The sequence below is a fragment of the Rhipicephalus microplus genome, chromosome 2 (genome assembly GCF_043290135.1).
Source record: "Rhipicephalus microplus isolate Deutch F79 chromosome 2, USDA_Rmic, whole genome shotgun sequence".
NCBI classification, from domain to species: Eukaryota; Metazoa; Arthropoda; class Arachnida; order Ixodida; family Ixodidae; genus Rhipicephalus; species Rhipicephalus microplus.
Window position 1 is genome coordinate 155,781,998 of NC_134701.1, and position 25,135 is coordinate 155,807,132.

At 44.5% G+C, this 25,135-nt stretch overlaps 1 protein-coding gene across 2 annotated transcripts in view; it reads left to right on the forward strand.

Moving 5' to 3' along the window:
• Positions 1 to 25,135, forward strand: part of LOC119169699 (uncharacterized) — a 97,230-nt gene that overhangs the window by 31,792 nt on the left and 40,303 nt on the right. The window contains exons 2-3 of one of the 2 annotated variants that reach the window (XM_075886936.1): positions 6,208 to 6,375; positions 14,364 to 14,782. In XM_075886936.1, coding sequence (XP_075743051.1) covers positions 6,220 to 6,375; positions 14,364 to 14,782 — 575 coding nt within the window. In that variant the 5' untranslated portion in view covers positions 6,208 to 6,219. Of the gene's footprint in view, positions 1 to 6,085; positions 6,376 to 14,363; positions 14,783 to 25,135 lie in introns of those variants that run through there. The other variant, XM_037420728.2, reaches the window with a different exon arrangement.

The following is a 25,135-nucleotide window of genomic DNA, read 5'->3' on the forward strand; positions in this document are numbered from 1 at the left end:
ATAAACGTCCGCTAATGTGTTACCACAGCAGATCAATAGATACTTGCAAATAATCAGTCGACTGACGCATACCTTAACTGCAACTCATGTTGAAAAAACCCGCAAAAATGCTTTACAAACACGAGAACACAGCAAACACGCCGTCAAATAATGGTACCTCTTAATATCAATAATGCGATAAATACTTTTTATCTGATTTTGTCCGCCTTGTCCACGTTTTGATGTTACCATATTTTTCGTGTATCTGCCGCAACCAAGATCACAGAGGGTCGAGGACCCTTCCATGAAATAAGAGCTTTCAAATGTACCAGGATATTGTGCTTCTGTTTTGAACACAAACATTTTGCCTTCAGGCATCTTCTGGCCTCGGATGCGGTATTGGTGCAGTTTTCCAAGAACTAGGCGAAACTGAAGCTGTAGCTATTAGCTTTCCTTTCACGTCAAACAGCCAGTGGTGTATCAGGATTATTCAACGTGCAAAGAGTACATAGAGAAAAAGAGAGAAAGAAAGAAAATTGATAAATAAAAAAGGAAGAAAGTGATAGCCAGTGATACGGGTGCGTTAGTCTGAGCGGCTGTTATTGTAGAGCAGGGGCGATACACTGGTGGCGGCGGCCTACTGCGAAATACATGAAGGGCGTATGTAGTTCGACAGGATAGGAGAGGTTGGGGGGGGGGGGGGGTGCCATGCATGCGCGGCCAAGCGATGCGATGGAGCGTATCCACCCGGGTCACGTATGCCTCCTGGTAACACAGAAAGGGAAGGCTGAAACAGTGCCAGGAAGACACGGTGACGCCAACCCGTGGTCGTCCAAAGGGAGGGTCGCCGATGCGCCTTCGATCACACCACCACTCTGTGGGGTAGTGGAATAGGGAAAAAAGGGGAAAAAAGGTGGGCCGACCCCGTTCCTATAGTATTGTTGTACGCCGATCGATGCGTCAGTCTGTGTCATGTCCAGACGTGGCGGCCTATTCGGCTACCGGTGATTGGCATCTCCTTTCTGTCGGCTCCTGGAGCGCTTAATTGGCTGTCTGTCGTTGGAGGAGGGCGGACGCTACGCGGCCGCCACGCAGCGATGGCGTATATGCGGAATCGGGAGTGTCGGTTTCTGTCTTTCTCGTCGACGACGCAAAACATTACGATTCCCTACATGTGATTTAAATGTTTCTCTTCGATTCACCTGGTTCACTAAGAAATAATGGTACGCGTTTTCGCTTTCCTGCGGGCAAGTTGATGCTTGCCCTTCGATTCGACTGTAAATTGGATCTAAATGCGTGTGTCTGCTCTTTCGAACGAAGCTATGCGCTTTCTTTGCCCATCTATGTTTCGCGATACAGGCTACATCTCTGAATCACGCTTTTGGACATATAATTCTCCAAGGTTCCAGCGCGTACTAATCTCCCTAAAATGGCTGTTGTTGTAGATGACGGCTCTGTACTGATCAAAAGAACTAGAAGAATTAAGAGATAATTAGACCAACGGCGTCGTTGCAGTGTGTAAACTTTCTAGAAGTCATTACATTAGGGCGACAGCCTTAGATGCTTCATCAAGTGCGAGAATTGACCGCTGATATCGGCGGTGTCAACAAGAGTGCGAAAGTATGATAACGTCATAGCGCCATCAAGTGACGTCAATATGACGTCACAAATTGCAAACTTCGTGACGTCACTAAGATATCACGTTAGTTGATGTCACATGACGATGTTATCACATGTCACTATCACTGTGTCAAAGTTGATTCTATCACGGAGGATAGCAAAAGCTGGTTGGAGCACACAAAACTCTCAATGCCTCCGATACTCAAGGCCAAGAGTCACAAACACACCATCCGTGCCCAGACATGTTTTCGTGCAATATCCTATATGACTTTGGGAGTGAACTTTTCTCACTCTCTGACCCGCAGGCAGCGGGATCGAATCTCGGCTGCGGCGGCTACGTTTTCAATGAAGGTGAAAATTCTGTAGGCCCGTGTGCTCAAATTTGGGCGTACGTTAAAGAACACCATATGGTCAAAATTCCTGGAGCCCTCCACTACGGCATCTCTGATTATCGTATGGTGGTTTTGGAACGTAAACCCCCCATATCAATCAATCAATCAATCAATCAATCAATCAATCAATCAATCAATCAATCAATCAATCAATCAATCAATCAATCAATCAATGTTGTGGCTCTTTGCCACACTGTACTTACGTTTTTTTCTCGTCTATTCAGATTGACAACGCTTCGTTTGGATATGCCACGCTGACGTATACTGGTCTAAAATGTATTCTATACTTTTTCGTTAGGCACCCCATCCGGTGGGAAAAAAATTAAGTTTCGGAATCGGTGTTCTGATTTTACTCATTGTGCAGATCGACATCTTGTTCGAATCCTTTGATGCCAAACACCCTTACGATATGACCCTTATAGGAGATATGGAATGGCAACTACTAGCCATTTACAGTGAAACCTGCTATGAGATCACAACAAGGAACGCGTGTGCCGTACCTGTGCGCCGCCGCCACCGGTGTCCGTAGCCATTATCGCACGAAATAAGGAAAAAAAATGGACACGAATATGCACGTTACACTGCCAATGTCGTCGAAAGACGATAGTCTTGCGTCTGGAGAGAGGGAATAAAACGTTTATTTATTGTTCAGCGCAAGAAAATTGGTGAATAGCATTCTGGAGGCGCTGCGTTAGAGTGCCTCGAGTGTAGTGGAGGTGAACGAGCGCATCTAGGCCCGTTCGACACGAGCGACATCTGGCAGTTACCTTCGAAAACGAAGGCGTGCGTTCCCGCGGAGAAAGATGCGCGCCTGTCTCAGAGGTGATAACGTGTAAAACGCAAAGCGATGGGCAGGTGCCACCGCCGTGTCGTCGTACCAAAGCGTTGGAAACACTTACCTTTTTGAGCATCGCGTTGCACTGTCAGCGCAGCGCGATAAGCGATACAGTCCTTAGAGTTACTTGTGTGTGCCTCTTTTAGTGTAAAGGCAGACATACAAAACATCGACGTGTTGTTATGGCGTCTCAGATATGTGCAACAATTGCTTTTTGATTGCCCATCACCCAGCTATGAACGCTAAACCTTGAGCAATATTGGTGGGCGCTGCTGATGAAGTCGGCCGTTTAATGCCGTTTGAAGTAACGTTAAGGGCGGACAAACAAACAGACAAGACAAGACAAGACAAGACAAGACAAGACAAGACAAGACAGACAGACAAACAGACAGACAGACAGACAGACAGACCAAAATGTTTCGGTCGAAGGTCCCCAAGAAAGACTATCGTCTTTAAAAAAGAAGAAAAAAACGCCAGGCCTACGCCGGGTCCCATGCCAGCCAGTCGAGTATTTTACCGCTGAACCACGTCGGTGCTTGTCACTCTGGTCCGAACTGACCTCGAGAGGTTTGATATCAAGAAAGTAATCGCGTTAAAATGAGTAATATAGCGTTTTAGAACAGCAAAGGAACATCCAGGCGTCGCACAATGCGAATTGCGCAACGAGTGGATCGTCAAATGCACCGACCTTTAACAAAAGCCTCAGGCACAATTCTTTATCGTCATCAGCTGCAGATTTTAAAAACTTACTCAAAATTTCTTGCGAGTGTGTAGCGGGCACCACGCATCTCTGAAGAATGACAAAAGATGGCATAATAAATGCCTCCCTAATACACAAAAAGTGCGATGACTTATGACGTAGTCAGTGCCCTGCAAGTGTGCTTGTAGCAGTTACCCACAGTACAGAGTGTTAAAAAAGGCTCGGAAAGGGCGCTCTTCTAACTTTCGCTATGACTGTGCTGCGCGTTCCGCGCAGGCCTGGTGTTTTTTTTAATTGTTTGGCTCAACCGTACCCCCCCCCCCCCCCCCCCCCGCATGTCCTACTTACTGCGATCGACTTCGATGTCTCGGAACTAGCCATCCTCTGCCACATCATGTGGGGCGGGTGTAACAGTGCTGTGAACAATGGGCATGGGCAGTGCCAGGACGCCACGTATTCCGAAGAGGTGGGAGCATGGATACGCTCCGAAGACTGAACGACGCAACGAAGGGCCATCCAGCGGCTTGAGGAGGCCCTGGCAAAGCAGAGGAGAAAGGGAGCCGATGCCCCGGACAACAGGAGCAGAGGAGCCCGAGTATCCAACGCCTAGCCAGAGCACAACGTCCTCAAGATCTAGGCCCTGGGACTATAGGACTCTATTAGCTATAGTCTTCAGATAGGGAATACCCGCGCCCTGCGTGGCCGGTGACTTCCCGCACGCCGGATGCGTGAATAAATGTTGTTTCTCTCTCTCTCTCTCGGTGTTATTTACAAGACCACGTCCAGCTCTCTGAGTTGAGTTGTCGAGTTTGTGCAATACCAATACCTGCTGCGCAATACCAATACCTGCTGTAGGCAGCGCAATACCACGTTAGATCCAAATATTTTTACAGGGGGGCGGTAAGTAGAATGGAGTTATAGAATAGAATAGATTTTATTTCCAGAATTACAAGGGTTCTGGAGGATACCATTGGCTAAAGGTTGTTGGCAAACAGCTTGACTGGGCCGATTCACGTGGTGGTAGTAACAAAAAAAAAAAAAAAATAGCAACATTGGTAGAAACTAAAAAAGGTAAATATTCACAGAAATGTACAAAACAAGATCTAAATAATATAAGAATAATGAAAACAAATTAGATGCAGAAGAAAAGAAAAATATATGTAAAAGTTACAAGAAACTATACACAATTGGCTGTGACATGTGAAACATTGAGAACAATAATTACAAAAGTAGGTCTGACGTTCCATGATCACATATTAACGAAGTGAATCCAAAGTTTATTCACTGAAAAGCAGTTGACATCTTTGTATCGATTTAAAATATGTGGCAAGTTGTGCTGTAATGATTGTAGGCTATATTTATTACGAACTCTAGGAACATACTACTCGTTATTACGTCTGATATTGGCGGAAGTGACACTAGGTGTCAATGATGCAATAGACGCACGAAATTTTTTGAAGGCCATTTTATGAAAACAGAATGATTGAAGCAGGTGAAAAGTGTATAGGTATTCTACTTTAAAAATTTTATGACTTAGGAAAGGTGGCCGTGTTGTCTCCACAAAACCCATATTGTCAATGTGCCCCATCATCTTTTGCAATGAAAAAATTTCATAATATTTGCTACCATAGTAGTCGCCCACAGGAAGCTACAACTTAAATGGGAAGAAAATAAAACTAAATATATTAAGTGCTGTGATGGTCACTATATCGACTAAGAAGTTAAGAAAAAAAAAAAAGATGACTGAGCCTTTGGGTTGTCTCAAGTAAATGTACAAGGGACCGTCTGAGTTTTTTGTGCTTTTTTTCTGGAGATAGACAAGATATCGAATGCTAAGAAGAGTTGTACTGGCCTTTTCATTTTCCTTGATTCATTCGTTCGCCTTTATGTCGTGATTGCTATCTTTCAACTAATAACCACAAATATTGCACCGCATGCTTTACTCGCCTGTATTGATTGTAGGCTTTGGTAGTTACTATCCGGGCTGTTCACACAAATTTAACTTCACTGCCAAACTGCAGTCCATACCAGAAAGAGAAATAATCAAACAGAATTACCCTCCAAACATTCATTTGTAGAACGTGCCGCTCTTTGTAACGTCTTTATATTTTACCCCGTTCTAAGGCAGTGGGAGTCACACCTTGATCTTTAGGATGAGAGGAAAGTATTGTTTTTCTATCGGTACACCTTTTCCCCTCCAGTTGAGTGGCTACGAAATTGCGGATTTCAACAGGAACAAGAACTAGAAGGCGAGATGAACCATAGCACCGTAGCGGGCATCGCGATAGAAATAGGGACGACTAGGTAAGCGCTACATTTACCATCCGATCAAACTGCCTCATTCTGGGCTACAATTTGTCACGATGGCGAACAAACGGTAGAATCCGAACTGCGACAGATACGAACGCATGACGCTGCCGTTTACACTAGCGCGCCTGCTCTGCCTCTGCCCGTACATTGCTTCACGCATAATCAACGACGCGGCAGAGAGCGCGCGCGAACATAGGCGCAAAACAATGAGTGATCATGACAAAACGACCGCGCTGCCTTGCAGTAGACACTCTATGCGCACTATTGCTTCACAGACGCCGTTGGTGGCACGGTCGTACGTTTACGCAGTGCAGAAGAGATCCGCTACGGCGAACGCGATGGAGAACTTTGCGCCCTTGCTGGTGTTGCAGGTGGTGCGCACGATGGGCTGCGGGGTGAGCAAAGTGCACGCGGCCGCCGATCCTTCGTCCCAGCAGCCCAAGCGAGGCTTCGCCGCCCAGGTACGCTGGTCACAAGACGGCTCCAAGCGATCCACTCCGACGGCAGTCGCCGAGAGGCTGGTAGACGCCCAGGTGCAGGTGAGTGGCCCGCCGTGGTACAAGTGTCCATTGTAGAGCTATAGTTCAGTGGTTACTAGTCCAATGGAAGTGTTGAGGAACGCGTCGCAGCGAAAGAAAAAAGATGTGGGTGGGAAGGGGGTGCCACAAATTAAAGCATAATGCAGCACGCAACAGGTGCCCTTTATGACCATTCTTTGCCAGGTGCCCTGGCAATGAATGGTCACCTCAAAGGTTCACGCCGATTCGATCTCAACAGCTTGTCAATGAGTGGTGCGGCCTGCAGCTACAATCAACGTTTTAAGTGCGAATCACTTTTGGGGACCTGGGATCTCGTATGGTGTGGCCGCTTGGGGTAACGCAGTGAGACATCCTATAAAAATAGCAAAAAAAAGAAGACGCAAGCGCGGAATAGAGAGAGAGAAAAAGGGAAAAAAATAGGAAGACAGAAAGAGCTTCTCTTACTTCTTATCTCTACAAGAGGAAGAAAAAGAGAGAAATTGATAAGAAAACCGGACCAAATAAATAGAAAAAAAGGACGAAAAAAGACAGAAGAAGACAGGAAAATAGAAAAAGAGATAGTAGGAAACAAAACAAAGCCGAAAAGAAAAACAAAGGTGGCTGTCTAGTTCCATACTGCTTTCGAGTGGAACCCGTTATTGCGAAGCTGCCCAAATTTTCTTTTCCTTTGTATGCTTGCTCTACAAATAAGCAAGCCTAGAAAATGTGTACTGGCATGCCCAGGTTGCAGAAACTTGCAACAAAAGCTTCACAACCAGCTCATGAGGAAGGAAAGCATAAGCCAACTCTGCCGCAATGCAAAACTGTTATGCAGTGATCCATACAAAAACTCGGAAGGCCCGGGTCATTGTTACGAAACACGATGTGCCTCAAAAAAGAAAAAAAAAACGCCTTTATTTTCTTTCTTTGTTATTCGTGAATGGGTTGCACGGATCCACCAAATAGGCTTCTCGGACTTCCCGGTGTCAGTGGACTCACATTTGAGGGCCGCTGGGCTGGTCGGTGTCACGTTCCATCGTTAAAGGACACAACTATAGTCGGCTACAACTTAACAAACAAAAATGGTAGCTTTTTCCATGTACTTCCCACAGGAAAAGTTCATAAATGTTCTATTCAATAGAGCTCACGCGTTTTTGCTACGACAGGCACCTCTTGAGTGTTTCAGACAGCGCCTTTCCCACACCATTTGCGCCACTCGTTTTAGGTCGGGAAGATGACTATGTTGGCCGGTTTTGATACCCATTAAAGCGTGATGTTTTGGCTTTTACCAATGAGCCTCCAGCTTTTACACTCTTAATATGAACAGTGTTTGTGTTAGTTAAGAAAAATCACTTTTGGTTCCAGCGGAAACCAGCTAGCCCGACTGTCTTGCACAAATGAAAGGCAGGCACAGCACGGGTCTGTGGGTGGAGCCTAAAGGAACCAACAGCTGGTCAGAACGTGTGATTAGATCCTAGTTTGGCTAACCTTCCTGTCCTTCCTCATTTATTCCTCCTCGTCCTAGTAGAAATGAAAAGCCCAGGAAATATAGGGACAAACTCCAGCATCCTTTTCGTGCTGACAGTATAATTCATATATTGAAGTCGTGTTTATAAGTAACAAAAACTAGAGCAACTGTATATGCTCCCTACTGGATAAGAGCAGCGCATAGCTCCGCCACCTTGCCTGGTTAGCAACCATAGTTGCGCGGCGAAGCTGCGCTCTGTCTATTCAGGCGATTCGCTTAAGCCTGTCGCCGATCGGTGAAGCGTGCCGTTGATCGCCAGTCATGTCAATGGCGAATAAAGAAGACACACCTATTTCCGGAACTGTTTCAAAAGCATTTTTAGTCGCTCCGTTCACGAATATAGCGCAAAGGCGTAGCGTGGTCCCAAATAACATGCACCGCCGCTTCCGCACGTTACTGTGGCGCCAGCTATAGAAGATAAGCAACAACTCACAAACACAAAATATAGATCCTCGGAGATTCATAGAGCACCTCACAATGCCTAGGACATTGCTTATTTCAGCATGTTTTTTTTTTTTTGGAAATGGTGCTGAATACCCGCAAATAGTTTGTTGTCGCAGCTTAAGGGGATAAATGCTAAGCAATTAAAAACATCAGTTTCTAGCTAACGGGCTACAAAGCACACGACGGTCACGTGATCGATTGCAATGGGTGACCGGCGACCGGGTGTGGCCTGTGCACCAGCTTCTCCGCAGTGCATGGCTGCTAGCGTCTTTAGAAAACAAATGCGCAACTCTGCTACCTAAAGGTGGCATGTTGAGTTACTCTAACAAAAACCGGTATGTCGCGCAGCCTAGTGGGATAGGCTTGGGGCTAAAATTATGGAATCGATCTCTTTGCTGTACGTATCCACGTATAGCTTGGTGCTGTGATGCGCGCCATAATTATTTCTGAAAATTAGTATGTACATCATTATCTATCCCCACTCCATCTCGAGCTGCTTAGAAGTAAAATGAATGGCGACGATGAGAATTAAGCGACGCTGCTTTCGCGGTAGACAGTGCTCGCAGTCGACCACCATTCTAGAACACACGAAACGTTATCGCACTCACTATTTGCAGCGTTGGTTGTCACCTGTGTTCACACCTAGCAATTTCGCGAGTAAGAAAAAAATTGATTACATTTATTTCATAATGTTTGCCATGTTATCGTTTCGCGGTTAGGCTCCCCCCGGTAACCTTGCCGTTGCACAGAAAGAAATGGCACCATAACTATATATAGGTTGTTGATCCTTCCAAAATTTTTCATAAATTTAATTGAAGAGAAAACACACAGGCCTAAGTTTAAACACGCGTTCATTAAAGAACCTCAGGAGATCGAAATTATTCAGGAGTCGCTCACTATGGCATGTCTCATGTAATAGAATTGACTCGAGTGGCAGCTTCGGCTTATTGAAAACTTATGACACTATACACTTCAGCGCCAGGACAAACGGACAGCGTGTCGTCTGCTTTATTGTCCTGTGTCCTCGTGCTGTCACATTAATAGCGTAGTTTTGGCACGCTATTAGAACTTTGGGAACTCCACTAATTATCGTTAGGTAGCCGCACACGGATTGTAGGGATGCTGTTGAACATGTCTGCTTATTAGATGTGCTTACTCGGTCAATGAGCTGGTCGTTGTGGGCGTGAACGTCTTATACAATCAATGTAACATTATTGTGCGTAGTCCAAACAAAGCAAAAAACAAACATATGATTACTAGAGACGCCGTAGTGGAGGACTCCCTAAATTGTGACCATCTGGTGTTCTTTAACGTCCGCTGACATAGTATAGTATACGGGCTTCCATCATTTTACCGGCATCGAAATGCGACCGCCACGACCGAGATCGAGCTCGCTACTTGCTTGGGTACTTGCTTCGGTTGAGCAGCCGGATACCCAAGCAATGAATTCACCCTATACTCAAATTTGTATTGGTGCCATATTACTACCACGCAGTAATAATCGTCATCTTGCGTTCTTGTGTTTCCTTTATAAAAAACTGTGCACTCACTATTTTACAATTAAGAATACTATGCCTAGAGTTACTCTATATGCTATAGGTAGCCTATACAATAACGCTAGCCATGTGAAGCCCACAGCGCCCCCATGGTTCGTGACCGAGAAGTACCCCGAAAACGGGAAGCTTCCAGTTGCAGCAGTTGAACTCCAGCGGTTGTGGTTGCACGTTCTTTGTGTGTGCGTTCATGTGCGTGCTTGTGTGTGCGTGCGTGCATGTTTGTGTGCACGTGTGTGTGAGTGTGCGGATGTGTGAGGGTGTGTGCGTGCGTGCGTGTGCGTGTGTCTTGCACACTGTTTGATCAATACCATGGCGCACAGACAAGCTTATCAGTGCATAATGAGTAACCTATAATTCAATCCTCATCTTCCTGGTCGAAGCATTGCTTGATACAAGATAGACAGTGTAGAAATCGTGAACACTTTGTATAACGCGCAATCTTCCCTTCATTTTTTTTGTCTAAGTTATGAGCTCTGAAACCGCATTGCGCAGACGTTCCCGTATTTCGCCACGTCAGACATATGTGCACTTCCGAAATTCAGAGACGAGATTGGTTCTCAGAGACTTGTTTTTTTGCCTCACGGAGTTCACATTTCTTTCTCGTCCTTCGAGGTGCGTGAGTACACGTAGTATGCACGTTGCTTCTGTACAGTGCCAGATGTCACGCGATCGTGAGATTATTACGGCAGCAATGGCGATCGATGCCGCTCTAGAGAAAGCAAAAAAAGAAGATTGGGGCACGAATCTTCACGCTTCCGCTTTCGCCACTGCGTGCCGAGTTGCAGTATTGCATAATGATATACCTAACGATGCTTGATAATCTCGCACGTAATGGAACGAACGACGCACTATGCTACACAACATTGAGCTTACGAGTTAGGACATTAAGCGATCATTGAGCGTGAGTTGTTCGCGTCCATCACGATGCTTTCGCCTTTGTTATTAAAGGGGCCCTGCAACACCTTTTCAGCAAGGCCAGAAAACACTGTCGATCGGTAGTCGAGGCTCCCGACAACACGCGAGTCAAATATTAACGCGCAAATCAAATCAAATCAAATCAAAAATCTTTTATTTTCACCATTTCATACAAAGGTGCAAAAGGGAGAAATGGAGAAAAAGCCGATAGTTCTTCGGCTTGACAAAGCTCCGGTCCCCCAGGCAGACAGTGGTGAAGTTTGTTTCGCGGCCTGAAATTCACAATAAATTATAAAATTGGGCTATAAATTGCTTTTTTTTTCTCGACAAATGACGGAAGGCGCTCAAAAATAACTCGTAGAAAGCCATTTATCAGCAATTGGCTAATTGGAACATGGCGCGCTCGGTTGTTACAGCGATCACCACGGGAGGCCGCTACTTGTCCACGCGTCCGCGCGCGATCACACTTAGAAAGCGGCACTTTAGAGTAAAAAAAGAAAAGTGCCCAAAGACGTGAGGCGCCCGTGACGTATTTTCTTTGCCCCTGCCATCTCTCCCTGCTTAGCTTCCAGCGCTTTCGTCGAGACAAGGGCAGGGAGAATGCGATTGCAGCGTGCGACGAACCTTTGTCATCCGCTCGTAGTGGATGGATTCTTAAAATTTTTGCAGCGTGGAATTAGTCAGGTAATAAGCTCTTCCAGTGAATTCATTCCATGGCTACTTAAAAAGTGTTCTAGGGCCCTTTTAAGAACGTATACAAAAAACTAACAATAACTTGAGGCACTTTCGCACTCTCCTGATGAGTGCTTTTGCGTTGTTCAGTGGAACAGCTCTGAAAAAGAAAGAAAGTTGGCAATGTCAAATCGTAATACGTTTCCTTTACAAATGAACGCACCGAATAGCTTAAGTAAGCCTTTTTTCTTCTTTAATTTACTTCAAGAGAATAAAACTCACACTTCAAAAACCTGACGTTTCGCTCACTGCCTGCGTGAGAATTTAGATTGCGTAATGTGCTCTTCTTAGGGACATTACTGCTAAACGCAACCTCTTGTATCACAAAGGCTTACGTTGTCATAGTTGTGTTTCGCTAGCTATGCCAAAGGCAGAAGATTTTCGCTGCTTAAGTGGGCACAAGCATAACTCTGTGGAATGCCCGAAATCAGGAGTGGACGTTTGTGTAAGTTGTGGCTGTATCCAGTGCCAATGTCAAAAAAAAAAGAAGAGAGGGAGGGTGAAAAATGTGTTATAATTTGTGATAGATTGACGTTAATTCAATAGATCAATGTGAACGGGTCATCGTGGAAAAACGATTCTCACAGGCCACTTACGGAGAACCATTTTTTTTTGTAATTTAGCCTCTTACGCCTCCACTTACTATTTTCTCAGTGCAGAGTACCAAGCTGGATATTTATCTTCAGGTTAATCTCGCTGTATTCCTAGTGACATTTGACTCCCTTTTCTTTAAGGACAGCTATTGACCTGGAGGACATAGCATGGCGCCGCCTATGTCATGACGTCACTCATGGGATGCCAGGTTGTGTCGTCTGCTGTTACCCCGCATTTCCTGAGCTTTTGCCACTGCGTGCTTCTGTTGTGTGCACCGTGCGTGCTTCGCGCTTGTCATAAAGCTCATTTTTTTAAAAGATGGGGTATGACCTGATAACAGAGCCAGTGGTTACGTATTCATTCTGAAAAACGCGAACACGGACACAGGAAGGAAGTCGCCTGTGTCCTGTCGTTGGACGTAACCACCACGCCCTGTCTTTCAAAATGAAAGTCCTGATGATTCGGACAAAGAAACCGCGCACGAGCGAGTGTCTTCCGGTGGTACTCATTTGTAGCACACTACGATCCCTGCGCAGCAGATGCCAAAGTGAACGACGCAAGTTATGTCGCGAAAGCTAGGCTGCTATTACGTTATAAATATTTTACCCGAAAGAATTCCGCAGAACAGTAATAACACCCGTCCGTGCGGTCCAAATGAACAGCTGTCAACGAACACTGATGAATGGTGAACGGGGAGAATCGACCAGCATTCTTAGAAGTGCTCGTGGGATCAGCAAGGCCAATTTTCTTGCCCTCCATTGCTCTTTTCAGTTGTGGTTTAATAAGACTAACCGTAATCGGCGTGTCGTTTTTTTTACTTCATCTACTTTTCGCCTTGGCTTATACTTGTCGTTAACAAATGCATGTTAATTTTCAGCGCCTTCGATGTGATGGTAAATGTGACAAAATGTTTGTTTCATAACAATCTCTATTGGTCTTCCTTTTACTTATTTTGTTAATTTGCAGTGAGCCTGTTGATTTCAATCATCAATAAACTAATCAGCAAACGCACGCAATGAGCTGCCAGGAGCCTTCGTGAGCACACGTCAGCTCAGCTGTTACTGAACATCTCAGCAACGGTGGCGTACGCGAAATATTCATCACGAAAGTGCTTTCTGCGGACCCGCGAATAAGCGTTGGCGTCTTATCCCCTTTTCAGCTTTGCCAGTCAATTGTAGCGCATTTCTTCGCAGTTCGGGCAATGAATAAAGGTTACTGGGAGATCTGTCGCACACGTCTGACACTGAGACATAACAGTAGACCAACAAGCTAAAGCTGCTTGCTGGCCGTCGTGGTGGTGTGCCAGTTATACGGTGCTCGGCTTCTGACGTCGCGGGTTCGAACCCAGCCGCGGTGGTCACATTTAAATTGAGGCAACATTGTGCAGGTCCACGCACAATAAAGAACACCAAATGGCCCATATTTCTGGGGCCCTCCACAACAGCGTCGCTCATAATCATATCGTGGTTCTTGAGCGTAAAAACTCAGTTATTATCAAAGGATTCTTGTAAGCAACCTAGCACTGCTTACATCGCAATCATATGTCCAGCAGACCAAATTAAGCTTTACACGCTACGAAACGAATGCCGCCCACCGCAATCTCACCCGAACGTTGTGTTCCACAACGACTAAGCAGCAAGGCGAGCAGAAACATGCTATCTGTGACGTCAAAACGATCGCAGCGCCGGCCACTCCAGTGGAGGCCCTCGCGGCCAATATGCGTACACTGTAACAAAACTGTCCTTTGTGCCAAGGACGGAACATAGGAGAGAGAGGATTAGCATGAACGTTAACCATTTTACTGCCACCCCGGAGAAAGGGATGTAGGAGTTTAAAAGTTACAAGGCAGTATTTTATCGCTTTGACATAAATGTTCACACACAAAAAAAAAAAACAGGACGTAAAAAGCACGAATGATGAGTGGTAGCGTGCGTTTTTTTATCCTTTTCTGTTTTATGTACGCTATGCGCTGTTGTACGTTCAAACTAAGGCCGGTACAGACTACGGGCTTAGCCAGAAATTTTCATGGGGGAAGAGGGGGTGTAAGCAGACTTTATGTTGGTGCGTGCGTTTGTATGTAGGCGTGTATTTATACACAAGCCAAATTAAAATTTCTCAGAGGGGAATGTCACCCCCCCTCTTTCTGTTTATGCCTCCAGCACAGCCTTGCAGTCAGCAGTGCCACAAAAAAAAATGCGCCGTGAGTCTGATCTATTAACTACATGTCTTCACTTTCGCAGGTGGAGAACAAGTACGAGCAGCGTGACCGTGACACCCAGACCGACATCCACTACAACATGACGCGCGGAAATTACGACGAAGACGACCTAGACTTCGACGAGGATGACCTGTCGTCGTTCGGCGACGACTACACAGACGAAGGTGTCGTCGAGAACGGGGCTTCACCCGGAGGCTCGCAGGAGGGCATCCGCTTCGCCGACCCGAGGCTGGTGGCTACCACGGACGGCAACTTGATGAACCGAGGTGGCACACCGGTCACCGTTAACGCGAAGGCGTTCAAGCAGCAGATGCTCATGATGGACGCCGAGCAGAGTATACTGATGCTCAGCAAGCGCATCCACCTCGACATCGACATGACGCCCCGTAGTGTGGCCACAAGCGACGTTGGAGTGCAGGCGGGAAGCGGCCGCAGCAACAGGTCAGTCAAGCTGGGCTTCTGAGTTACAGACACTCTTATCTGCATCAATGAAACTTCTGCTAGACCTAGTTGTTACACAGCATTTTATGTGAAAACTTCAGAGTAAACCAGGACGAACCACACAAGGTACGTGTCGCTTCTATACATTGTCTAACCGTCTTCTTTTGCGCTGAAGATTTCACCTTAATTAATGACGTCATCCACATAATACAAAGCAGACAGGTTCGGGTGAAGTACTCCTAATAAGCTGCTAAGATGATCCGGTATCTTATTCTTTCTTTTTCGTATTATTTTAGAGCGCAATTCGTAGATGCATGGTTCTGCGTTGAGCAGAGTCACCGTCACTGCCCGTGGCGTTACCGATAGACATGAACACACAAAATTATATGTAAGTGCCCACGATCAAATGGAATTTGAACCCGGGCTTTCTGGGGGAGTGAGTAAGTGACAACTTTTATTCATAGAAGGGGTGAGGGATGAGAGAGGCTAAGCCAAGTCTAGGCTGCCAGGCCATGCATTTCGAGTAATTATACCACAAAGCCACGATATCGCTGGAAAGTCTTTTGCAAAAAGACGATATACAGGCGTCATGCCTGCCACTCAAAGAATAGCGGTAACCTATGTAATGAAGCGTGGCGGAAAAGTAAAATAACAATCAATTATCGCACAATGCTAAATTGGCAACTAGTGTATGGCCTAATGATTCCCAAGTGCTGCGAAATAACCAGCCGAAATTCTTCCTCCTCATCAGACAAATGCAGAATACACAAAGCGCACGTAATACCTTGCGAATGTTTAGCGGGCACCTCACTTATCCGCAGAAAAAAAAAACGAGTAGTTCTGCTTCACAAAAGTTATGATACATGGCGTGCTCCATACCTTGAGGAAAGCCAAGACTTCCAACACAGTCAGCCTTGGACCAACACGAAGCTGTGCTCAAAATTCACATTAGGTGTCGTAGTCATGGGAAAACTTTTCGTGGAAGTGCAGTTGTGTAGCGGACAAAAAGAGAGAGGGTGTGACAGGGCAACAAGGCTCGTTTATAGGCTTTCGCATCAGAGTGCATGCTGCGGTCACACTCCAGAAGCAAGTTCGTTTTCCAGCGAGAAACATGTCAGCTCGAGGTCAAAAAAGTAAGAGGCATAGGAGCCCTCGTCTTTCGGCCTCATCTGTTTCGCTCTGGAACAAACTTGCTTGAAAATAAGTACTAAGTACTAAAGTGCACCTCGGTCCCGCTGTGCCGTCATACCCTTCCCTGGGGCCGTTGCCACCTGAACGACTTCCGCAAGAACTGCGAACGTTGCGTGAGCAGTTTACGTAGGAACATTTAGCAAATGTGGTTCATTAGTTGAAACGTCACACACACACACACACACACACACACACACACACACACACACACACACACACACACACACACACACACACACACACACACACACACACACACACACACACACACACACGCACACACACACACACACACACACACACACACACACACACACACACACACACACGCGCGCGCGCGCGCGCGCGCACACACGTGCACAATAGCGATCACTATTTCTCACTTATATGCAGATTCCAGCCGTGCGTCGCCCTAGAGCAATTTCCTTGCGAGGAAGAACAACGGCATGAGGAAAGGAAATCAAGACTCGGTTGATTTCCCGTAAACAATAGGGCTTGTTACACAGGCGATGGTGGTCAACCCACTGGATCACCTGACAAACACTGTGACAAATTGAACGAGCATCCGCTACCCAAACCCAAAAGTGAACATTATATCTCAAACGTGACATTTTCTTCAACGTTCTCCTTTCCGATTACCACATCTTTTTTTCTCTGGGCGCTTTTCCTGGAAGGCAAAAAAAAAAGTATTGCCACTGCGTGCATCGGACTACACCGACCCCTGTCCGTCACTCTTTCCTGAGCACAGGCTGTTGCGTTTTGCTGCGGTCACGCCAAGTACAACACGCGCCAGCCGGTAAACGTTAACGCTGACCAACCTCAAAGAATACCAAAGAGGGCTGTGCGCTGCCTCAATCGAAAGGCGGTAATGAAGAGGCGCCTCTCGGACGTCGGGCGCGCGCGCGCGCCATGAAAACGCGTCTCACGTAGTGCGGTCAGCGTAATCGCTGGTCGGCCCTCTTTCGCCGCTAATTGTATCGGCGCCGCTGCTGGAGGGACGTACCACGTTGGGCTAGGCCACTGGTGAGCGCGCGCTTACATCACATTGTTTCCAGAAGGCTTCTTTGTACGGAGCCAAGCAATCGATTCGTGCTTTGTCGGCGCCGCCAGGTGAAGTTGGAGCCACGAAACAAGGTTAATCGGTATCAAAGTTCCTCGAAAGCCGGGCTTTGAAGTAGGCTTAGACTGCGAAGTTGGGCACACACGAGAGATAAGTTTTCACTAGAGATATGTGCTTGGAAATGTAGAGAGCATAACCAGAAACTTTCACTAAAGCGTTTTAAATATAACGCGATCGGGTAATTCCTTGGAGTACGAGTCTCGCAATGCGCGTAGAATGATGTGGCGTACATGCGATTTCATGAAGATCTTAGTTTTCCGAAATGGTTGTGCCACTGTCTAGCCTGGCTTCGGTTGCCGTAGAATTAAGGGAAAATAAATATACGCTTCTAAAAAACTGTTTATTGGTGACGTTTCGACCAGAGACCGATCCTCATCAGACACTGATGAAGATAGGTCTCTGATCGAAACGTCACCAATAAACAGTTTTTCAAAAGCGTATATTTATGCTATATATAATTTGTTATGTATATTGTTATGTTGTGTAGTTTGTTATTCATGTGTTTATGTGATATATATATATATATATATATATATACATATATATATATATATATATATATATATATATATATACATATATATATATATATGAGATATAACAGACAGTAATGCCAAGGAATGTACAGGGGAAGTTATTAACATTAATGGAATGTAAATAAGAAGAAAGAAAAGTGGATGAAAAAATTACCAACTGTAAGCAGGAATCGAACCTACGACCTTCGAATTACGCGTTCGATGCTCTAACCACTGAGCTATTACAGCGGCACTCCCTCCATCCACTTTTTTGGGTTTATCTGTGAATTTAGAAGTAGGAGCGACAGTCAGCGCCATCTATAAGCCAAACAACGAGTGTGAAAACACTCTTATGCGCATGTAATAGCTCAGTGGTTAGAGCATCAAACGCGTAATTCGAAGGTCGTAGGTTCGATTCCTGCTTACAGTTGGTAATTTTTTCATCCACTTTTCTTTCTTCTTATTTACATTCCATTTATGTTAATAACTTCCCCTGTACATTCCTTGGCATTACTGTCTGTTATATCTCATTATTATTGTGTTAAAAACACGGAAAAACGAGCCCTTAGGTATACACTTCTTTCCCTTATATATATATATATATATATATATATATATATATATATATATATATATATATATATATATATATATATATATATATATATATATATATATATATATATATATATGTGTGTGTGTGTGTGTGTGTGTGTGTGTGTGTGTGTGTGTTAATATAGCCATTAAGAGTCGTTGGTACGTTTCCTGATATTGGCTTACAAAAGCATGTGTAAGAATTTAGGCAATGCCAGCAATAGTACTAGAGCCTTAGGATAGCCATCGAGAGTTACGCAGGTCAGCGAAGCAAGGTTCTACAGCATTTCGAATGACTTTCTTTAAGGTAGAAACTTTTTTTGCTTCAAAAACTGAAGTGCGTAATGAAGTAATTATGGTACATGTCACTCTTTCCCGTTAACTAATCAGCTTCTAGGTTACATTTTCATATAAGCAAATATTACGAATAGTGGCCTCTTCAAAACATGCACTTAAGGCATGGAGGGGTCTGGCAATGGCAACTGCTACATGCTGTATCCGGCATCGTGCACTGTAGCTTTTAGCTCATCATGCAGAGACAGTTTTCTGCATTTCTGTGGAAATAAGCATACATACATACATACATACATACATACATACATACATACATACATACATACATACATACATACATACATACATACATACATACATACATACATACATACATACATTCATTCATTCATTCATTCATTCATTCATTCAATTGCTCCTTCGAGCAATGGCAAAGATACTTCACACATACCATGCAGTAAAAACACCCCATCTCTATAGCTACCTTCTGGTCTCTCAAGGTCTCAGATGATCGGTCGGTTACTAAGCGAAGACAGCTAGCAGTGTACAATTAAGAAGTACTCTACCACAGGGGTTATTTGTCTTGTAGTTTCACAAACAGTGCTAACAGGGCACATGAAGATGTTGCCACTAACATAGCAAAAGCGGATATAGACTCTGGTACCTTCTTATCCGATGTAGGTAGGTATAACATGGAGAAAAATGAACACGCTCTGAAGAACGGAGAAAGCATCAGAGCAGTGAAGAGGAAACTTGTAATAGGCAAAATCCAGATGTATGCACTAAGAGACAAGGAATGCAAAATAACTACCATTATTTATTTATTTATTATTTATTAAGTACCTGCTTCGCCATAAGGCATTATAGCAGAGAGGGTACAGTACACATAATCAAACACATAAAAACATTCATAAAGCATGAAAAAAATCATCACTCGAATCAATACAGGTTATTTCCGGTGACAGAGTGTTTCATTCTCTTATAGTGCGGACAAAGAAAAAGTAGCGAAAAGCATCACCCCCCAAAAGAATCTCGCGTATTTGTAAGTGATGATCACGTCTTTGAGAAACATAGTTGGGTGGTTGAAAATACAATTGCCCAATGATCCCTGTTCTCGAATGATAAATGCTATGAAAGAATTTTAATCTTAGCTTTTGATCATTGTTTTTAAGAAGATCCTAATTTGATGTTTTTCTAATCTCTGTCACACGAAGCATTCTGTCGTAATTTCCAAGGACAAATCGAATTGCTTTATTCTGCACTTTTTCGAATTTATCTGTAAGTTCCTTAGTATATGCTGGGTCCCAGCAGACGCACGCATACTCCAGTATACTGTGGACGTGTGTAAAATAAAGCTGCTCTCTAAGTTTTGGGGGTAAACTACTGAAGTTACGCTTCAGAAAACTTAATGTTCCTACCGCCTTGTTCTTAACGTAAGCGACATGTTTATTGCACCTCAAATCAGCAGTAAAAAATACGCCTAGATATTTATATTTTGTGGCACGTTGAAGATTAGCGTTATTGATCGTGTAATGATTTCTGCAGTGCGAGAGTTTCCTGGTAAAGGTGACGTGGACGCTTTTTTTTCACATTCAACGACTTTTTACATTTATCACACCATGTGGCAATTCAATCTAAATTGTTTTGCAGTGCTTGTTTGTCAAGGTCACTATTGATGTCCCTATATACTATACAGTCATCTTCAAACCTTCTAAATGAAGATGGGATACCAAAAATGATGTCACTTATGAATAACAAAAATGAAAGCGGACCTAAGACTGATCCCTGTGGTACACCGGAAGTCACAGCAACATATGTAGAGGAACAACCGTTCAGAGCCACAGACATCGGCCTTGAGCGAAGATACTCAGCTAATCAAGCAATAACCCTATCATCCCATTTGTAATATCGAAGTTTAGCGATCAAAAGATTATGCGTAAAGACGTCAAAAGCTTTTCTGAAATCCACAAATATACAGTCAACACTTTGCTGCTTGTCGACAGCTGAGGCAAGGTCATGGGTAAATTCTACAAATTGCGTCGTACAAGAAAAGCCCTGCCGGAACCCATGCTGACTAGGATGAAGAAGGTTATTGGCAACAAGGTGAGACATGATGCTGCTATAAATCACATGTTCCATAACTTTGCATACAATACTAGTTAACGACACTGGTCTATAATTATTAACTCTGTCCCTCTGTCCACTTTTATGAAGCGGTACCACGCGGGCCAACTTCCAGTCCCCAGGAACAATGCCGTCATTTAAGAAATTTTGAAATAAACGACAAAATATAAACACAGAGTGCCCGAACAGTAATAAGAAACAATGCCGGGATATCATCCGGACCACTCGCTTTCGTGCGTTTCAAGCCTTAAATAATCTCTCGACTCCCGTCGCACTAAACGCAACCTCAGACATTTTGTCGACTTCGACAGAAAAATCAACAATTGTAACTGCACTAGCATCTGAAAAGTCACACTGAAATGCCGGTGAAAAGAAATTAACAAAAATGTTGACCTTACACGGGTCATCAATAAAAATTCTGTCAGACCATGCAGTGCAATAATGGAACAGAAGTGTCCTTACCGTTTCTTTTAACGTATTTCCAAAATTCCTTCGGATCGCCTACCAGCCTCTGGCCTATGTTAGCGAAGTATGTTCGTTTGGCTAATCCAGCGAACTTTCTAAAACTACGTTTTAACTCTGCTAACTGTATGTAGCGACTATCCGATTTCTGAGTCTTGCTAAGTCGATAGATTCTTCAGATTGTTCCTAATAAAGAACTGCGTTGCCTGTTAAACCATGGTTTACCTTTTGAACTTTTGGAGGAGAACGTTCAAACGGGAACAAATTTAGCATGTAGTTCAAAAAGCTTTTCTTTAAGTACTACTCATAACCCTTCCCGTTTAATTCATCTGCCGATGTGTCAAAAGTGGGAAAGTAAGATTCAAGAGCTACATTTAGTGCAGCGTAGTTAGCCTTGTTATATGCGTACACTGTTCTAGGGGCTTTTTTCGATGCACACACGTTTCGATATGTAGCGTCCGCTACAATAACCTTATGATCACTTATGCCGGGCAAAGCAGATATGTCTGAAATAATGTTCGGCGCATCACAAAGTAACAAATCAAGCACGTTACCAGTGTCATCATTACGCGAAGGAGCTCTTACCAACTGATGCAGACTGCTTTCATGCATAAATCCAAAGATGGCTTTAAACCACCTGTTGTGCCACCTGCCAGACAATTACTCGACTCGCAATCTAAACCGGGAAGATTAAAATCACCTCCCAGTCTGAACCGTCTAAAAAAGTAGTCAATTGAGCAAACTGCTGACAAGAGGCACCAGGTGGTCGATAATAAGAACCAATGACAAAACGCTGACCATTATCAGCCCGCAACTTGCAAAATACAGATTCACATTCCAAAACACAATCGACTCGAACACAAGGGAAGTCTGATCGTACAAGAATAAATACACCACCACCCCTAGATTTACGGTGCCGCCTGAAACAGTGATAACCAACGGGGAACAATTCTCTGTCAAGGATAGTGGCATCGAGCCAGATTCAGTGCCTAATAATACTGCAGGCTGAAGAGAACTTAACAGCAAGTGAAAGTCATCAACCTTATTTCTAAGACTTTTGCAATTGATGATGAGTAGTCTTAGTTGATACGTCACAGAAGATTGCAACGGTGGTCACATTTGAATTACGTCACCTGTAGTGCTGTCAATCCGATATTGCTTATCAGCCAGATATGGGGTATCAAATCTTAAAACGAATTCCTCGCCTTCCTTCCTACTATATTTTGCGTATGCTCAAAGCTTCTTTCTTTTTTTCACGTACTGTGCGTGAAAAATCTTCAGGCATGCCGTATGAAGTCTCCCTTAAGTTATACTCTTTTGTCAAGACTTGCTGACGCGTTTTAAAGGAAGCAAATCTGACTATTACTGGTCGTGTTTTATTGGCATTGAATGACCCTATTCTATGGGCATGCTCTATGTTCACAGAAGTAAGCCCAGGTTTCGTGTGGCACAGATTACGGATTAGCTCTTCAGCCTGAGCATTAGTCTCGCCTGCCACGAAGTTCTCTATCCCGTATAAGTGCAAATTCTCACGCCTTTGCCGATATTCAAAGTCTTCTACCTTCCGGACAAGAAATGACTTCGCACCTTGCTCCTCTTTCTGTTTTTCCTTTATGTAATCTATTGCTATTTCTAATTCGTCTAGGTTCGGGACATTTTCTCTAACGAAGCCAGGCGTGTTTTCAAATCAGTTATATCAGCATTGGTTTGTTTTTGGTTTTCCTCAATTGCTGACAATTTGGAAATAATTTCAGCCTGTTCTTCGAGTAAGCGCTCCATCTGTGCATTTGAAGGCCCTGGGTTTCGTTCGACGTCGCCCCCGCCCAATAACAAGATTAACAAATAAAAGGCAGCGCTCCGGAACATCAAGAACTGCCATCTGCGAATCACTCTGCGTGACATCTCACGATGCGAGCACTTCAATGGCAAAGAATACTGGGGTGGAACCGGCACAACAAAATGACACAAACCACAAAGGTGGTGCGAAAAAACAACCCGCGTGAGCAGCAAGAACGAGATTAAGGGCACTGCCATGTCACCGGTTCCATGCCCCGTCGAAGATTTTCCGCTGCAGTCTATTTGTAGGCATGCACTCTAAAAAAAAAAGGGAGCGAGAATGGAGAAACGGGCTCCGTTCCTCCTTCGGCGCAGCGACTTCCTCCCTTTCGGGCGCTTTACCCGTCGCGCCCTCTCGCGACAAGGACCAAAGGAGCAACGTTCCTCCTTCAGCGTTCAAGTTACTCCTCAATCACGGGGGTCTTGCTCGCGCGCATGCGCACGCCAAGCCTATAGCCACCCGCGGCCAGTCGCGAGCGATTGCTTTAACCTAAGATTGTTGTAAGCAATGCAGCTTTTGTTTTATTAGTATAGAGTAAAAGCCTCTCTTTTTTTTTATCGTCAGGCACTCGCACGATGCTCCGCACACTTCCATGTGTGTCTCGTGTTGTTTCATACTACCAATTTGTCACGAATACAAGGAGCTCTGCTTCCCAAGCAGTCTTGCTTTATCGATTACCTTAGAGTGTAAAAAAAAAAATAATGATTTTTTTCGGTGTCGACATGGTTGGTAAGCCCACGCATTTTTAGTTTCGCACGGCACCAACAGCACTCATGAATTCAACGAGGCGCGTAAAAAAGCATCACACTTATTTTTTCAATAGTGTAGGAAACCTGATACCACTCTACAGTCCATGCGTGAAAGTACGATCATATACAATTGATAGAGTTATACGTGCCACTACCACCATATGGATGTTCTTTGCAGTTTACCCCCATTCGAATACGGCCGCCGTGGCCGGAAGCCGTACCTGCGTCCATCAGCATAGTCACACGACACCCAATAAGGCTATGCTACCCCGGCAGGTGAAAGCACAAAGGGAAACAGGCTGCGAAGTTTCACCGAGCGTTTATTCGCCAGACTAGATTACAACCATCAGAAACTTTTTAAACATCATCATAACTAAACTTTTGTGAAAAGTGAACCAATGACTTCTGTAGGTTAAACCAAATTCTCAATCGCATTCGTTTTGAATTGCCCATGCCAGCACTGAGAAGTAGGAAGGAATTATGCACGCGAGCAGTATGTCTTTCTCGTCCATGATTCTCCTTTGTCGTGAGAAACTCAACACAAAATGCACTTCTAGTAGCAGCTGTGCACAGCAAGTAAGTACTAACGCTCACTCACCTTTGTGAAAAGAGTATTCCGAATCCAGAGTAATAACCACCACAGCCACAGCGCTAACAACAAAATTGTGGCACGCACTATTATTGCAAGTTAACACGCGAGGCGAATCGCGAGAGGCATCTGAAGCGGAAAAGTATGCGGGCACAACATTCTATAAAGTTATAGTAAACTTGCGCACTGCAGCGATAGTTCCTCCACTCAAGTATGAGAGCTCCCGCAACGCCAGCAGCCACTGTCATGGCTCACGAAAAAATACCATCGGATGCGAGGTCATCGCTTATTCATCTCGCAAGACCCGCGTTGTAACGTACGTATACACTGCTAGGACGGTCGTTACCGCATTAAAACATTGTCATTGAAGGGCTAGTGGTGTAATATATCCATGGCTAACGGCCACACTTGTGGTACGCACGTAAAAAGAATATAAGCAAACGTTAAGACGAAACAACTAAACGAGGTCGACGTGACCACAGAACACCTACCACGACGGCGACAAAGTTTGGTCTGCATGCTGCGCCCTCTCCAAGTAAGAAAAAAAAAAAAAACGTGACCTCCGAAATGGCTAACGCGTGGCAAGTGTTTGCACTCTCAGAGGCTTCAAGAAAAAAAAAGTAACTGTGGCAGTGGTCGACAGATGGCGCAGTGTTCGAATTGCCGTGGGCATTCTAAGCACGGTTTGGGGCATCCGCCTTCGTGAAAACCTGATAAGCTCTAGTAATTATTCCGTTCATTACTGTGCAACCATTGATTAACTAAGGTTTACCTAAGCATCAGATACAATATATTTACGTGTGCGCATGTTGTGGTATTGATAAAAAACGTGAAAAAAAGTGTAAGAAAACCTACTTGTAACCTGTGCCACTCAGGTC